General features: G+C 46.6%; 1 protein-coding gene across 8 annotated transcripts in view; it reads left to right on the forward strand.

Annotated features, from left to right (window-relative positions):
* Window positions 1-18,024, forward strand: part of BCL11A (BCL11 transcription factor A) — a 97,553-nt gene that overhangs the window by 65,838 nt on the left and 13,691 nt on the right. For 6 of the 8 annotated variants that reach the window (XM_046662280.1, XM_046662284.1, XM_046662278.1 and 3 more), the window contains one exon: window positions 16,112-16,213. The exons of the other annotated variants lie outside the window; for them this stretch is intronic. In XM_046662280.1, the coding sequence (XP_046518236.1) occupies window positions 16,112-16,213 (102 nt within the window). The remainder of the gene's footprint in view (window positions 1-16,111; window positions 16,214-18,024) is intronic. 8 annotated transcript variants of the gene reach the window in all.

Genomic DNA, 18,024 nt, shown 5'->3' on the forward strand with positions numbered 1-18,024 from the left:
AGCCGACAGCAGCAGCTTGTTGGTCGAGGTATGGGTGCCCACGGGGGTTAGTGGCCCGCTGTGGCTATTGAGGATGCTGTCCTTGGGATTGTCCCTGGGATGTCCTTGCTCTGTCTACCCTGTGAGGTAACTGTAATTTCAGCTAACCTGGGTTTGTGTGAATTCATCAGTCTAGCCTGTGACATCCCACCCCATTGTATTTCATAAGCCAGCAACTGCAAGGCCAGGCTCCCCTCCCCTCAGCCTCCTGCATTTGTTTGCAGAGCCCTCAAGGAAGAATTGGGTCTGCTTAGGGAATGGGGCTTGGCCTGGTAAGAGAGTCAACTTAGGAACTATGGTGGCAAGGGATAGCTTGTTCTTCTAGGGCTGTCCCTTGGGGGTGGTGGTGAGGGTGTGCAAGTAGTTTTTATATTTCCTATTTTGATTTAAGTCCTGGTTTCTTTTTTTGGTGAAGTCTTAGGCAAGTGCCACAGAGGATTTCTTTTTGGCTTGAACTTGATGAAATTTAGATGAACTTGACGAAATAAAGAAATTTACTCACACATGGTCATGGACACATCACGCCTGCCCCGCCCCCCTCAACACATATCCCGTAATGAGCTGTTCCTAAGTGAGAATTCCTATAATTTTGAGGTCTTACCTTGAATGGTGATAAGGGTAGAAAGCCTCTGCCCCATATGCATTTTCGCTTGAGTTGTTAACCTTTCCTTCCTTCCTCCTCCTTTTTCCTACCCCTTCAAGGTCCCCCTTCCCTTGAGAAAAGACGTAGGAGCCAAGGCAGAAATATAGACTTGACCTCCACCTCACCAGGTGCAGCAGCTGACCGGTGCGAAAAAATAGGAAATATTTTTTTTAAAAGAGGGGGGCAGTTTCTGTTCCACAATCACTGCTGTTTCAATAAAAAGCAACCTGGTTTATCTGTAAAACCTACTTCCCTTTCTGGCAAATGTGACCGTTTTCAAGAGCAGAGGACCCTGATGGTTGGGGGAGTAAAAGGAGAGAAGGTGAGAGGAGGGAGATGCTAGAAAGAGGGTGGAAAGAAGAGAAACAAGAGGTGGAAAGGAGAAGAAAAATGGGAAGAGAGAAGGCGAAGAGGGAGAGAGGAAAAAGGATTGAAACTGGAGCTATTTTTAGCGGAATGTGAATGCAGATTTCAACAGGCTTGTTGGCTGTGGGGAAACAGACCTCGTGCGGACAGTCACCTTGCGTGTAACTTCCTGCGAAGTGGCTGTGGTGACTGCGTTTCTGACACTGTCAGAGTTTGGACAACCCTGCCAGCTCCTGCAAGGGCAGCCTAACAACTGTCAGAGGCGAAGTATCAAAAGCATGAGCTGTCGATAGTGACCTGCATTTGCAGAAAATCTGAGGGCTTTCTGATTAATAGAGGAGCTCTAAATTAGAGAGATGCTGTTCCACAAGCCCCCTCCTCTGCGGTGAAGGCCACGGCACAGATAATCATTACCATTAAACAGGCTTCTGATTTTTAACAGAAGCTCTGAGGTGAACTCGCTGATAATGGTTCAGTTTCAAGAGGAAAAAAAGCACTCCCCCACCCACCCCTGCCATGAAAAAGAAGGAAGGAAGAAGGAAGGGAAGAAAGAAAGAAGAAGAAGAAGAAAAGACATAAGGGGAAAAAAAGAAAAGAAATTCTCACACTAGTGCTTTGGGCAAATGCTCAGACTGCATCCCTCAGTCCTTGCCTTTGTTGCTAGCACAGCACTCAGATACATCTCCTGTTTGAGATTTTCCTTACTGTCCTCTGTGTCTGCTCATAAGCCGGCTCGTTCATTTGGTGTTTCTGGGAGACAGGCATCCTCCGTGAGTTATTTCTGACCATTGCAACATTCCACAGGGTCTGAATTGTTGAAAGTGTTGCCCCAAACCATAACGACTTGAGTATTACAATCAGAGCCCATGCTATAGACAAGGATTGATTTGGGTTCTAGCTTGGACAGAGAAACAGACTGGGCTGGCGGCGACCACAGCTATACCTGGGGACTTGCCTGAGCTCCAGCCTCCTAACCCTGTCCAGGGCACTTTGCACAGGGCGGGGGAATTTGAGTCCTGGTTTGAGGCATTGATTTAAACCAGCTTTCAAAGTCCTGAGTGGAGCCGATCATTTGTGTGTTTTCCTTTCTGGATGTTCCCCCTGTCGAGACCATTTCTCCACCACGAGGTACATATTGGAGGGTGAAAGGCATTGATGCTGGCCGACATTGCTCAGGAAGTACAGCATTAAGGAGCAACACTCTCTTGCTTGCATTGATTCTCCTCCCAAACTTCCCACACTCTCTTTGCAATTATTCAAGGGAAATAAAATAATATAAATCACACTGCCTGATTCTGCTCAAACAGCTCACAAAGTAATCACAGGCCGAAGTGCAGGTTTTCTTGCAGTGCCTTTATCAGTAAATCAGATTTTGAGCATTTATCAGCAAAAGTTAGATTGAAGCATCATTCCTGTAATGTTTGAAAGAAAGAAGATTTGTTTCGGTGGGGATTCTGCCAATCAGCGATCTTCCAGCTTGACTCTGCTATCAATTATTGCTGCAATTATTTGTCTAGTTGGATATTTAAAATGTCATCGGAAAGAGATGATTACATATTCCAGAAAGCAAGGCAGTGTATAATCAGATGAACTGAATCCAGTTAAATGTAGTGTGGTACCAACCTGTCCTTCAAAGTGGAATTCTTGAGCTACCACCGAAGCAGCAGCCTTCTGCCTGGTTTTTGAAGCGGATCTTAACCTTGGGATGCAGTGTGCTGCTGGGGTCGGGTGATGCTCAATTATGGGAAACTTTCCAAGTCTGAAAATGGAATTGCTCCTTCAGATACACGAGAAGTGCATTTTGGTTATCTCATTCAATTCATCTGCAAATCTATAAATAAGAAGTCCCTCTATTCTTCTTGCTTCCTGTGGATTTAAATGCCAAATCCTGATTTGTGCAAAGTTGTCACATGCCCCTTTTCCCACTCTCTGTGCCTGGTGCCCAGGATCTAAGCAGCGGCAGTAGAAATTACAACTGTTTGGAAGCCAAGAAAAAAGCGCCATTTCTCACTTTTCTCCAATTCCGGATATTCTCGGCCCCGCTCCATCTATCAGCCTTCTCCCCACACACCTCCTCCACTGCACTCCCTCCTTCTGTCCGCTCCACGAACAGGAAACAAATACAGCTCCAAGTTTATTTTTTTTTTTTATGCGGGAAAAGAAACCACAATCTGAACAAACCACAAAAAATCTTTAACCAAACTCTCTAGATAGAATGATCCCAAATGTTCTCCACTTATAGAGAGCCCCCGTTTAACAGACTGCCCCTTCTCTGGGCATCAGGGGCATCCCGCCCCTGCTGAGCGGGATGGTAGATCTGAAAGTGACAGCCAAGTCCTCAGCTGGGAAACATTACTCTATCCCTGTTCTTTTGACACCAAGATTAGAACTGACCAGAGTCGTTCTTTGGATGTAGATGGGTTTCATGAGTCCAAGGATTTTCTGTGGGACTGGCTGTCTCTCTGGGCTTTTCCTAATTCACTTCCCAGAGAGCATGCTGAGCTCTTAAGATTCGAAAATAACGTGGTGGTCAAAAGGCTCTCCCGCCATAGCATAAGATGTACTGGAGGGCTATAAGGAAATAAATCTCATCTGTAAAAAGAAAAGCACCTTATAAAACACTGGAGCCCTGGGTTGTGTGCCAGGAGCCAGATGTGGACACAACTCTGTCACCTTTGTCCACTCTCTTCCTTCACCAGCTGTGTTCAAGGACCCTTATCTGGTCTGTGTTTCCGTGCCAGGCCCTGCAGCTGTGGCCTGGGCAGCCTCGGTTCCAGTCTGGGGTGACCTGGGTCACCTGATCACATTACCCTATTAGGGGGCAGAAATTGCTTTGGTCCTTGAAAGCAGGTTATATGCTTGTGGTAGGTGAGGTGTAGTGTGTTAAAACCACAAAGCAGAGGTGTGAAGGGCCTGGTTTGGGTCTTGGGGGATGGAGAGGAGACCATGAGTTCTGAATGTTTTGCCTTTTCTTGGGATACCTGCTCATTTTTGTTTCCAGGGTGTACCTGTTTCTGCATACCCTCCAGCATGTCCCGAGCAGACGTGGAGGCCTGGGCTTGGTCAGGGGCTCTGGGTGGGAAGGGAATCTGCCCAGTTGTCTCCTAAGCCTGTGGCCACAGTTTCACATTCCAGGTCCTTGCCAGCATTTGGCTGGGAAGCCCTGGCCTCCTAAGGCACACCAGGGCTTTGCATTCTGTCTTCCCTGGGCCTCCGCTGGGCTGTGCCAGAATCTGGTGTAACTTGGGCGATGAGGTGTGGGTTGCTGCAGGTGGCCTCCTGCATCGGAGGCAGGGAGGCAGATGAAATCATCTAGCCACCTTCCATGGCTCGCTTCCTAGCCTTATTTTTAAGCCCTTTTAGTGGAACAAAACTATGGGTTCTAGATAGGATTATTTAACTGAAGGACTTCACACTGTTCTTTCTCTCGGGGCAGAAAGATGGGGGTGTAGGTAGGGGGGTGAGAATAGAGGAAAGTCTGGGAGATTGCTAAAAACAATTGAGAGAGGGAGAGGAAAGGGACCCAGACTAGGTAATTTGGACCAATTCATCAGAAGTCTTAAAGAAATTTGACATCTATTGTAACTCTTCTAACTGTGTAATTACACACCATTTGGAGAGTAAATTATTAACCCGATTGTCCATAACAACCATTGAGTAAATATGCAATTACAGATTGCCAAAATTGTACAGTGAACCGATAGGCCAGCAGCCACTTTCAAGGGGCTGTAATCATTTCCTGGGTCAAGGCTGATCTGGAGACTCCTTGCTTAGTGAATCATTTACTGGAGAGACCTCAGTGACTTCGGGAAGGAAAGGTTCCCCTGGTCACTGTGGCTCCATAGCAGCTCCTTCTAGCCCGGTCGTTTAGAGTAGCTCTTGAACAGGAAGAGAAGGCCACTGAACAGTGCTGGATTTCTGAGTGTTTGTTGAGGGCCTCTTCTGTGCCTAGAAGATGCCGGGCGATGAGAGGTAGACAGTACAGTCTTGGTTCTCAGAAGGCTTAGACTTTAGTTGGGGAACCAGTGGTGGTAGATAAATGATGATCGCGTGGAGCCCTGGAGAGATGTAGTGTAGAGCTGAGGACAGAAGAGTGGCATATCCTTTGCTGTCCCTTCCATTGTCTAACCAGGGGCCTTTGTGCTCCCAGCCCCCTGAGCTACAGTGTGCCCCCACCCTCCCGGGTTCAGGGGGGCAGTAATCTCAGTGGGGCCTCCTCCCGAGAAAGTCCACAGCCTGCCCCACACTGGAGGAGCCTCCAGAGTCAGCCAAGAGCCGCAGGCCATAAATGCAAAGTATGGTTTAACAAAAGCAGCTTTTGAGTGAGAAAGCTGAGTGGAGTTGTCCCAACCTGTCAACTTCAGATTTCTTTCCTTCTCCTTATAAATCAAAAAACGGTTGGTGGAAGGGAGGGACAGAAGCATTTCATTTTCAGATTTTGTAAGAAAATAAAATCAAATCAAAAGAACCTGTCCCACGCTGATACCTTACATGCCAGGTTTGAGCCTGAGGCAAATTTTTGTGGCCATGTAATAAGCCTCTTTAAAATGGTGACAGACCCTTGACTCTTTGCCTTGAATTACACTGATAAAAGACATTTTATTGCGTTAGAGCCGGGGCAGGAGTACAGGACGGTTCTTGCCTGGTAGGCCTCTTTGAAAGCGCGTCAGCTCTGCTGTCCACGCTCCCCACCGCCTGACAGGGTTTGAGCGCCATGGCGGCCGAGATCTGTGGGACACTGACAGAGGGGGCTTTCTACCCAGAAGTCAAAAGTTGAGGCTCTGGAAGCAAAAGGATTTCAGCCTGAGGGGCTTGTTAGGGAGAGTGGAGTGTCTCTCATTCCTAGTAGACATAAGACATCTTGACATTGGTGGCTCCAGGTCAGTTTCACGGTTGGGCCTGCATGGAAACAGAGTATAGCCGGGAATGCTAACCCTCCCAGACCTCAGTTCCCAGGGAATGAGATTCACAATAAAGAATCTCATTGAATCTTAGAGAGATTCAAAATAAAAAATGATCCTGGGTTGTCCCCTGTGGTGTGGGGTCCCTTTAGCACGCCCACCCCCCCCGCCTTGATGCCTATGGAAAAGAGAAAGCAGGATCGTGGCCCCTTGACCCAGAGAGGCTAGGTCTCCACAAGCTGAGTTCCCAAGTGGACCTATTCAGTGGGTAAAAAGGAGTTGAGATGGTGCCTTCTTGGTTTGAGGAGCTTGGAGTTGTCTCATAACTTTGGGTCTTACCCCCGTTGAATCAACAGAATTAGTAGACTTGAGAACAGCCAGCGGCGCCCACCCTGTGGCTGGACTGGGGCCTTTTGAATGGTTGCAGATTATACATGTGGGCATCGCTTTTTTTATTCAGGAAATTCTTTCCAGGTTGGCCAGTGATATAAATGAAGGATTAGAAATTGGGTAAAGAGCCAGGAAAATAACTATGAAGCCAAGAAAATAGGCCTCAAATAAACAGGCTGTGTCTGCCCCTCCTTTGTTCTGTGGAACTCTGTCAGAGAGGTTAGGGCTGAGGCTGGAGCTTGGAGCTCCGCTGCTCTGTGCCCGGGAGGAGGGAAGGTGCTGAGAGACCGAGGAGAGGGTAGCAGAGTTGGAGGAGCTTGTGGGCGGGCAGAGGCCTGTTTCTGAAAGAAGAACTCGCTGCCATGGGACGAGGCCTGGCCTCTCAGCACCAGAACCCTCCTTGATTGAATCTCACCTCAGGCGAGAGGGCAGCCTAGTTTTGTTCCTGAAGAAATGTCAGAGCCTGACCTGCTAGACCATTTTCTTTTTCATTTGTAGAGCTTTGAAGCCTTAAATTAGTTCTCATAATTTCCAAGCAGTTCTTCGTTAACCATAGGACATAATAAGTTTTAATTCTGGAGTATGGCCAATTCTGGTTCTAAGAATCTCCTGGCCAAGATTGTCACAGAGCATTAGGCCTGTGGAGTGTGCCTTCCCCACTTTCTCCAACACACACATACCCCTTTATAGTCTCAGGAAGGCAAGTGATTGCCTGTAAGACTAGTGCCCAGATAATACACTCTCCCTTGGCCCACCTTGAGGGCTCCTGAGGTGAGTCGTGACGAGGGGCAAAGCTTAGGCCCCACCAAGGTGGGCAGGACTCTGAGTTCCAGCCCTGCCCTCAAGACCTGCAGCAGGAGGCTTCTGAGATCTTCATTTCCTCTCTGGGGAGGTGAGGATAATACCTTCCCTCATCCCACAGGATTTCTTGGGGCCGGAATGTGAGGAGTGCGCTTCAGGAAGAAGGTAAAGCCCTGCACAGAGCTCAGGACACACGTCCTTAAGAAGGGCCAGGCTTGTAGGTCTGACAGAGCCTTCCTGGGCTGCCCATTCTTCCTGGGCCCCAATTCCGTTGAAGGGTTGCACAGATCAGTCCTGGAAGATAAGACCAGAAAACTCTCCAGCTGGCTGGGCGGCAGTGCAGCCTGGGCCTGCTCTCATCTTCCAACCATGCCTCTCCCCTCCCCTGTCCCTCCAGCTGGGGGGACACTGCCACTGCCCCACCCCGCCGACTTCTTCTTCCACAGTGCCCAAGAACTCCTGAAAACATCAAGGGTCTCATAAGTGCTAAGCATGGTTTTCTTAAGCTTACTCTGGCATTTTCCCGAGACTGATGAAAATGGTGATATAGAGGCATAAATGACATTCGTTGTGAGTTGACACAGATAAAAATGCTTGGGTGGCCTCTTCAGAGTAATTTGGGAGTTGCGTGTTCTGTTGGCTTTGATAGACAAGTCCTTCTCTGCCCTGGCTGGTGTTATCAGAATTAAACGTTTGCTAGGCAAATGGTCAGTCTCCTCGGATCCATCTCTACAGCCCAAATGCCTCTTCCTCCCCTCAGTTGAAAATGCTCATTTTACCCTCCTCAGGCATCTAATACTTAAATCGGGAGAAACTCAAGTGTGGTTTTCGAGGCTTTCCAGGTGTCTGGGACTATGATTTTCCATCCTTCTCTTCATTTCTCAGGTGGGGTAGGGAGGTGTGAGTGGTGTCTTCGAATACATTAGTGTGAGGCTGCACAATTTGGGTGAAAGAAATGCATCGGGGCAGCTTCTTTCATCACTCACCTCTTCTTCTAACCATAAAGGTATTGCCGTTGAGCCCTACCTTAAGAAAGCCCAATACACACAAAAATCTCATCAATGGAAACTGATAAATTAGAGGGTGATTTTTCACATTACAGAAAGATTGTTAACTTTTCAAAAGGTTTCGCCACAGGGTTCCTTTAAATAGTGAGCTCCCCCACTGAATTTAAAGTGTTTGTTTACAGATCATTAACTACTTGACAGAGAGGTTGGGGAGGGGGTGGAGGAAGAAGCACTTAAAAGGTAAAATGTTAGAAGCCCTGCCAATTTTCGATGAGCCTGGAAGGGTGATGAAACATCTCTGAAATTATGTCGGTTCGCAAATGTGAGTCAGTTTACAGAAACCCATTTTACACATGGCTTTCCAGGAACCCCTCATGTTGGTTGAGGGCAGGGACCACAGGATGCTGGGGCCTTGCCTCCTTGGTTTGAGGTGGCTGGGAGAGGACTCTGGCTTTTCTTAGAGTCCTGTGTGTGCCCTCATGAGCCATGGGTGCCAGGCTCTGGCATGAGGCCAAGCTTTGCCTCTGACCTTCTGGCACGGGCGGCAGAGACAGACCTTTTCCCTTGACATTTAGCCTGAGTTTGTGGGACGTTTCTTCCTGGTTCTCTCTGACCTTCAGTCTCTTTGGCTCAAGACCCATCTAGGTTTCCTCCTTGAAGCTCAGACAGGTGAGCATTGCAAGACTGTGCCCCAGGAGGTTGAAATCCATCACTAGGTTACTCTCTGAGTCTAAGAGTTAACCTGGGGGCTGGACCGAGGCCACACCAGCCTGGAGGTTCCTCCTAATCTCTGCAAGGTCACAAGGGGCACAGGCCCGTCTTGGCCAGCTTCTAGGATGGCCCAGAGTAGGTCTCTTAACTGCACTCAAGACCTTTCCCTAGGTCTGGTCTCCAGCAGGCTCTGACTGGCATGGGGAACAGGAGACAGAAGTCATCCGTCTAATCCAGGCTTCTCTTTTTAAAGATGGAAAACTTAGGGCCGGAAGGGGAAGGGATTTACTCAAGGTCACACACAGCTGGTGAGTAGCAGAGTTGGGACTGAAGAACCTAGATTCCTGACTCTGTTCCAGCAGTCTCTGCAGAGGAATGAGCCCCTGACGACGTCCTAAAGGAAGAAAAGAATGTGGAAAGTGAGGTTCAGTGGGACTCCTGGGGGGATGCATTGGGCAAGGGCATCTTCAAAAGTAGCTCCCAAATTCCCCCAAATAACCTGAAAAATACTTCAGGTAGAAGCAAGCCTGTGCACACACACACACACACTCAATCACACCCCACCACACACAAACAAAATCCTCAAAGAACTCAGAGCAGGAGTGAGGTTTCCTCCGCCCTCGCCGTGGCTTTGAAGAGAAGAAAGAGGGGAAATTTGGAGGGAAGGTCAAGTTGATAATTGAAGAGACAAAGCAGTGTAGGAAGATCTCCACATTTCTCGCACAGTCATTTGTTGAAAATGTGTCAGCAAGTACAAGCCCATCTTAAACTGGCAATGATACACCTGAAATAGATCATTTAAGCCAGGGAGGCAGTATTGCAGAGAAGAACATGGCTATCAACACTCGTTTGTCTGACTCAGAGGAATAAAACACAGGGAATTCTGCCTTTGGAGACCACCCACCATTCATTGGGGGTAAAAAAAGGTGGGGGGAAAACAAAACAGGACAGATGAACTTTCATAAAGGGTTTCACAAGAGTCCACCTGGCTGTGTCCCTGATTTTAACAAAATGTGAAGTCGTGAAAGCTGAAGACTTCGAAGAAGTCCTCAGAGGTTTATTTCAATGACCATATCCTCTGTTATCAATCAAATGAATCAGTGTACAATATTTTGATTTAAATGTACGTACCTGTTGGGCCCTGTTTGCTCTGTGCACACCTTGGGTTTTGCTTCTCTCTGAGCATCTGTATACCTGCTTTTTTTTTTGTCCGTAAAGTCCTTCCTCTTAGCTCTCTAGGTCCACTTCCTAAGTTACCTCTTCCCTAAGGCCGCTCTCCTCCTTTCCCAGTGGAAGTCGTTTTTCTTCCTTTGAATTGCCATAGCAGTTTATCTGTACTTCTCTCATGACACACTTTCTGCTTTGGAGTAGAGCGATTTCTGTCCAGGCCCTATGTTCTTTCTCTACCGGATGAAAGCTCCTGTATGGAAGTGTCTGAGTTTTCTTTGTGTTACCCACAGAGGCTAGCCCATTGCTTTAGGCATTATGGGTACTTGGTAAATAGTTGTTGAATGAATGCAGGAAAGAATGAATGAATGGAATTTATCCTGGGTACACAAGTTTGGCATAGTGAGGTACACAGTTAAACAAAGGAAAAAAAAATTGTCCTAAGACAATTTGTCTTTTCATGCAGCGGCCCTTGTAGTCTCCTCGATAAGTTCTACCATTCTAAGGCAAAAGCTTAAAGTGTAATAAAAATTTATCTAATTCACCATCAAGTGAAAATACTTTGGGCCCAGAGCCAAAGAATCTTATTGGAGTGAACTTTTTTCAACATCCTAAATTTAACCAGCTGGAATTCTTTTTTTAAGTACCATCCTATTCAACCTTTTGAAATGAAAGATTTGCCTTTTTAGTGGGAAATCTGCATTTCAACACAAAGATGAAACACAATGTCTTTGGCTTAGTTATTCTTCAGAAAAGCAAGCTCTCTTTTTTTGAATTATATGCTTTGCTTATGTTAAAGACACAGATTGCAGAAAATTTTGTTTAGGCCTGACAGATTGGTGGCTTGCATTTTTTCCATTTTTATAGATAAAGGGGCATGAAGGATGTCGTCTCTCCCTCCCCTCTCATAGAGCGAATGCCTAGGATGAGAACTGTGAGAAGGTGAAGGTAGTAACCTGTTGTTCAGATAATTAAGGCTCTGAGGATAGAATTGGTCAAAAAAAAAAGAAAAAGGGCTTTTAAATGGGTGATTGAAATTAAATCACTGATGAAGTACCCGGGAATAGAAGGACCACGAGCAAGGTGTAGCAAAGGAATTCTGCAGTGTGATGTCTCTAGAATTCTTGCTTGCATTCATTTGTACAGGACATACTTTTTAAAGAGCATTGCAATTCAGTAAAACCTTAGCTAGTAAAAAAGCAGCGATGGCGAAAATGCTCATGTAAATGCTCATTTCTAGAACGAAAGGGAATGCGATTTTGACAATATCAGAAGGTTAATTAAGAAGTCTGTTGGTGACGGTAGAGCTGGCACATTTTCAGTTCAGATTGACAGGACTCAAGACACAGGCGCAGCTAATGTTTGCTCTCTAATACTCTGGGAAGTCACAGAATCTGAGAGAGAAGAGCTGGTCTCTGTCGTAAACGGAGGGTCAAGAGCTAGAAGGACATTCGGTGGAGTGGCTTTGGGGTTGGATAAAGAAGCCTCCAGCCTGGACTCGCAGCCCTGTAGTTATTTTTGTGATTTGGATCCAGTAATATTGATAGAACTGGAATTGGTTCATTCAGGGAACTTCACAAACTCTCAGGATGCAAGTGTAGTCTAGAAGTTGGCTACTGGCTGGGCAGGGGGGCCACTTGAGAATCTTGGAGCTGGAAGGGACTGTAAGGGTCCTTTATTTTGGCCGCTCTGCTGGTCACCGGTACAGAGATCCCTCCCAGTCATGGAGGGTTGTTATCCATTCCCTTCTTAAAGACCCAAGGTGAAAGAGAGGTCACTGTTTCACAAGGTAGCCATTCCACTCGGGGACGGCTTGACTTTTTTTGTGTCCTGTCACGTTGGAAAAACAGGGAAGTTGTCTGAAAATATGTTTATGAAAAAAATATATATGTATACATATGTATTTTAGTGAACGACAAACATCTATACATCTATGTACTTCTCTGGAGAGGCCTGGGGTTTTAGTACCTGATAAAAGTCAGGCACCTGGAGTAGTCAGTCATTAAGTGTGTCGGAAGTGATGCTTTGTGGTTAGCTGTTTTGGCATGTTTGTAAGTCAACAGTATTACTTGTTGATTAGTGGACAGTAATGTGGCTGTATTACACACCCAGTGATTGGTTTCAGAAACAAATAGAATGTCAATAGTAAAGGAATTCTGGAGATGTTCGTGAGGAAACCTAAAACTTGATTTAATGACCTTAAATTTCAGGGACATTCCACTGGGCTTACAGAGCTCTGCATCGAAAGGTGGTACCCAATACATACAGAAATGTGAAGTGGCCAATGTCTAACATTAAATCAAAGCCATTCCCAATTTATTGAAGATTTTTAACGAGACCTGAAAAATAAGATTCCTTGTTTTTTGTTCAGCCATAAGGAAGCTTTGCAACCTAATAGTGCATGAGGCATTTCTGAGGCCCCGAGTGGAAATGGAGACGCTGGGTCTAGAGAGACCTTTATGAAACAGAACAGGTTAAACACCTTTCACCAGAGGAGTGCAAGGCATTTGAAAAGAGATTGATTCAGAAGAGGGCAACATGTCACATTTGACAGTCCGGAAAGGGAAACAGAAGTCCGGTTCTCGCTCCATCCGTGCCGTGAGCCACAGCTGCCTTCTCAAACCTTTCAGCTTTTATGGAAGCGGCGAGGACACCACCTGCCTCGCATAAGCTGGTTTGGATGCTGTCCTATGCCAGGAGGGTTCCCTGCTTGATGGAGAGCCTGGGCCTGTTTCCTCTCCTGTCAGTGAGTGAGGGGTGGAACCTCGATTCCACATGGAGGGATCCTTAGGAATTCCTTAAGCTTTCTCTGTTTTTGACTGTTCCAGTCCTAAAGGAAGTGAGTCCCAGACGGAAGGGATGACAGCCTCGTAGCCATTCTGGAGCTCTGCCGGGGGAACATCAAAGCTTCTGGCTTCTTGCCTCTCCTTACCTTAAGATGGCGCTTATTAAACTGGATTGTGCATTGAATCACCTGGAGGGCTTGTTAAACACAGCCTGCTTCCCCCCTCTCCCTGCACCCAGTTTCTGATTCAGTGAGTCTGAGGTAGGGCCTGGGAATTTACATTTCCGGCGAGCTCCCAGGTGATGCTGGTGCTGGGCCTGGGCCTGCCCTTTGAGAACCACCGCCCTAAGAGTATTCCACCAGGGAAATAAAGAGATCATAGCTGGACCCCCCACTTCCCAGGCAGTCACCCGAGCCCATCTCTCCCTGGGGAGAATGAAAACACGGGTGGGAGCAGAAGAGGCCCTCAACCAGGGGCGGCCTGGAAAGGCAGAGCTGGTCCTTGAGTGTGATGGCTTAGAAACATTAAATGTGAGACTTTACCCTGCCTAAACAGTGATGAAATAATTGAAAGCATCATAGCAAGAAGTTAAACACTAGGGAGGCTATTAACAATTTAGCATTTCCAGTTCCTGTGGGAATGTCAGTTCCACTTACCAAGGAGAATGCTGTGGACGTGTTCCGTGGGAGAGGCAGCACAGTCAGCTGGGGTTCCCCGTTGCCTCTGCTTTGACCGACCCTCTTCCTGGAGGAAGAGAAGTGCAAGTATGAGGCTGTCTCACGCACACGATGTCGGTGGCTTGTTAGGCTGATAGGAATGCTTTGTTTCTCTTCAGCTGGCTAATTCTCTGGGGGGAAGCAGAGGTAGAGGGTGAAAACAGTGGGGGTGACAGGTGTGGTTTTCCAATTTTCAAACCGAGTCAGTTCATTTGGACCTTGTGAAAGGCCCACTCAACACCTCTGGGCTGGATGCTGCCCCAAGGAGTTGTTAAGAGAGAGAGGTGGTTTCTCCTAATGGGTCAGGAGACCGAGAACCCTCCTCGCTGGTACTTCTCGGGCGGTGAGGACCAGTACGAGCGCAGCAGAGGGGAGGAGAGAGAGGAATATCCCAGGAAAGAGCACTGGACCAGGTGGGAGTCAGGAGACTAATTCTGATCTTTGCTTTGTGGTTAACCATCAGTACAGCTGTGGGCCAGTCACTTAATTTCTCAAGGCCTCAGCTTCCCCATCTGTAAAATGAAGGCATAGACTTGACGATCTCTTAGCTATTTTACAACTCAAAAAACAAAAACAAAACCAATGCCAGAAACTGGAACTCTCCTTGATGAGCCCTCACTTTGCTACGGGGCCAGGCGCTGTGGAGAGCTGGGCAAGGCTGCTGCCTCTGAAGCTGGGCTTGCACAGGGCCACTGGGTTTGTGGACAGGTTTGCAAGGCAGAGACGCATGCAAGTTGGCTAGGCATGGATTAGGTGAGCAGTTCTCCCATTTCTTGCTGGAGGTCTTTTGAGGCTCCTCAAAGTCTCTTCCCAGAGTAAGTGGCAGGGAATTTGAAATCAGACTCTCCCGATGTGAGGGTCCAAGTACCTTGTTGCTTTTATGCTGGGGTCACAGAGGCATCTCGGTTGTGTAGTCTCCTAAGAAAAAGATTTCGGTCTTGGTAACAAACAAACTTATTAAATAGCTGAGGCGAGAGCAAGTGCAAAAATGCATTCTCAGATTTCTTGTTGAAAAACACTATGACTGCATCTGTGGTTAATTTTCCCCTATACCCTCCATGCACTTAACCTCAACAGTCAGATGAAGACATACTTGTTTTTTAAGTCCCGTCTTCCTGCTTTTGTTGGTTCATTTTGTAGTTTTCATTTCGTTTTGGGTCAGGACATGCCTTTTGAGACGGTCTCGGGCTAGGTGGAACCTCCACAGCGGCCTCCCTTTGCAGGCCTGGTAACAACAGATTTCTGCGTCTGCGTAAGAGCTTCCAGGAGCAACACACCATTGTTACCCACCAGGCTCCTCATGAAAGGGAACCTTGTGCCGACTGCCCCGGCTGTTCTTGGCAATGTGATCTATATAAAGGAGAACAGGATGTATTTTACACTTGAGACCTGCTATACTCGAGTATAACAACAACACTTTTAAGTGCTCTTAATATTAAGCCAATGGAAAACATACTCTGTTTACTCACCATCAAAGACTGTTTTTCTTCTCTCTGGCCTCCCCCAATCACCATAAACTCCAAGCCTCTAGAACACACCAAGCTTCTGCTGCCTCATCTGTCCTCCACTGTCAGAAGGTTGAGTCTCCGTGCTTGGTTAGCTCAAGGTGGACTTGGAAAAGCTAGGAACTTACCACATAAACCATATGATCCCCAGGTTGCACAAACCAAATATTTCCTTTCTCACAAAAACCTCAGGGCTAGGAATGCTTGATTTACTGCTAGATTTATGTTTATTATTGTGAGAATTCGTTTTGCCTCACCAGCATGCAACAAAGTCTAGTAGAATGGAGAAGGTGGGCACTTTCTTGGGGTGCTGCTATTATTGGAATGCTGGTTCTCTCCTTGTCACTTAATGGTAGGATTCCTCACCGGCAAGGTGGGGACTTGACCAAAGTTATTTTAACCTCAGAAGTCTAATCTTTATTCTCCACTGTTTGTGTTGTAAGAAGCCGTGTCTATATGGGGTACCCCACTGATACAATTCTAGAGTGTGGTGCAACCAAGTCCTGAAATGCCTAAGGCTTCCCTATTACTGAAGGTACTGTCATAAATACAGCAATGGGCAGAGGGGGCAGTGGGACAGGAAAGCAGAGTGGGACTCTGTTCTAGAAGAAATGATTCACAAACCCACTCATTTCCTATTAGTATGTTCTTTCTTTGCTTGTGCTTGTCTATAAAGTAAAGTAAATGTATGCATGTAAACCAGCCTTGCAGATAAATGCCCTCCTTTTACCAGCCTACCCGCAATGTTGCCAATTTTCCCATTGCTATTTACACATCTCATTATTATAAGGCAATAATCAAACAATAACAAACAAGCAAATGAACCAAAGAACCCGCCCTTCCCGTACCTAAAACAAACCCCTTCCCTTTTGTCAAAAAAGACCAAAATTAAAAACAAAACAGAACTGTGGAAAATAACTCACCACTGTTCTTTTGATACAGGCCTTGGGCCTGTTAACTATCTGCAAGGCTGTTGTAATGATGTTCATCTATTTTAATGGAATTGAAATGTGATATCCTGTGGTTTACGATGCACATTGTTTATGGCTTTAGTGCTTATTTTTGGGTTTCTTTCACAGATAAACTTCTGCACTGGAGGGGCCTCTCCTCCCCTCGTTCTGCACACGGAGCTCTAATCCCCACGCCTGGGATGAGTGCAGAATATGCCCCGCAGGGTATTTGTAAGTTGAGCATTATTTCTTCTACAAATGTCCATGTGTATAGAGATGAGAGTTTCTGGAAATTACCCTTACTTTTTAAGTACTGAAAAGAGTTACTTCCAAAATAGATTGGCATCCGCATGTATATTATTCCATTACTCACTTGGCACCGGCTCCCCCACTCCACTCAGCCCCCCAGTGACTTTTTCCCTCCATTTTTTTCTGTCTTTCCTCACTGATGCACGGAGCTGACAGCAGCTTGTCCCTGCGGGTCTCCTCCCCAGGGTCTTGTCTGGCTCCATGGCTGGTGACTGCATACGTCTGTGTGTTCAGGGCCCATTTTATTGCTGGACATTCACTCCCATGGCCTTATTTAGGACTGATTCCATGGCATACAGCTTTAGCAGAGGCCAGAACCAAAACGAGTCAGTTTAGAGTTACTACAGAGTTATGTCTCATGCATGTTATATACGCATTTATGTGTATTTAAACATGGTATATTTTTATATATACATGCTATATTATATATGTGCATACATATATCATGTCTACTTGTTTTTCTCCTAGTTTTAGAGAAAACTGCACAGCATTGTTGCTGAAATTCAAAGATAGCACCATACCATCACCATCACTACCATCACCCAATTCCTTGTTTAAGCCAACTTTTATAGTGGGGAGCTTTATATGACATTTAGATTTGTATGTTTATAAGAATGTTTTTGAAAGATGTTGTTTTAGAAGGTAATACAGTTTGCTTCTCTATGTAGAAATAAATGGTATGAGTCATGCATGGCTAAAAAGTCAGATGGGGGGATGTTGATTCCACCTCAAACACAAAAAAGCAGGTTCCAGAAAAAAAGAAGTGTGACATCTAATTTTTATATAAGGAAAGTATTTTTGTTTTGAAAGTAAATGAAAAATAACCTGCTATGGAAAGAAAGAAGAAAAAGAAAGTGTCATGGAAAGAGAATAATGAAGAGCAAGATGCAGGAGTTGGGGCCACAAAGGGGGCTGGTTTTCAGATGGGAGGTAAATTAGACCTAACCATCTTGTGAATGGTGTCTGCAGGGCAGGGCATGCACCCTGGGGCCAGATTCGAAGCCAGCTGTTTATTTTTGTTAGCTCCTAGGTAATCCTAGGTAACAAAGAGTTATTGTGTGAATTTCACAAACTCTTGGGTCCTCAGGGCTGGGTGGTACAGGGGGTTAAAAGCACCAACTCTGCCCCCACTACCCCTACCAACCCCAAGCTGGGCCTAAGCCTGGGTTAGGTCACAGACTGTAGAGTCCAGGGGATTGGACTCAAGCTTTCGAGTCCCTACTGGCTGACTGGGTGGAGAGAGCTCTCCTCATTTTGCTGGGGGTGCTGGGACCCACACTTGGCTGTGGGAACAGAGTCATCCTTGGAGGGAAGGCAAGGAAGGGAGTGGGGCAGTTGAGAGGAGGATGGAGTTGAGAGGCCAGGGGCTGCTGGCCTGGCAAACAGTTTAGTTCTTTCTCTTCTGCTTGATCCTCCAGAGGGCAGGGAGTTTGATTTGAGGGGTGGGAAACTAGGAGCCTGATAACGGAACCCTGTCTTCTCCCCTGCTTCCCGCAAAGGGAGGGTGCCTAGTTGGTGGTGCCCATACTGGCAGGACCATTTTAGGAGTGACCAGAACAAGGTATGTGGAAACGGGTTGTGGGGTTCCAGAAATCTCTCGAGCAAAGCCTATCCCCACTCCACTCAGCTCCCTTAACCAGCTGTGCTTGGCTTTCAGAGCACTTAGCACTTAGCACTTAGCACTTAGCCTCCCTGCGGGTGGACCACAGTCACAGGCCTTCACATCGCCCTCT

Source organism: Equus quagga, chromosome 5, assembly GCF_021613505.1.
Source record: "Equus quagga isolate Etosha38 chromosome 5, UCLA_HA_Equagga_1.0, whole genome shotgun sequence".
NCBI classification, from domain to species: domain Eukaryota; kingdom Metazoa; phylum Chordata; class Mammalia; order Perissodactyla; family Equidae; genus Equus; species Equus quagga.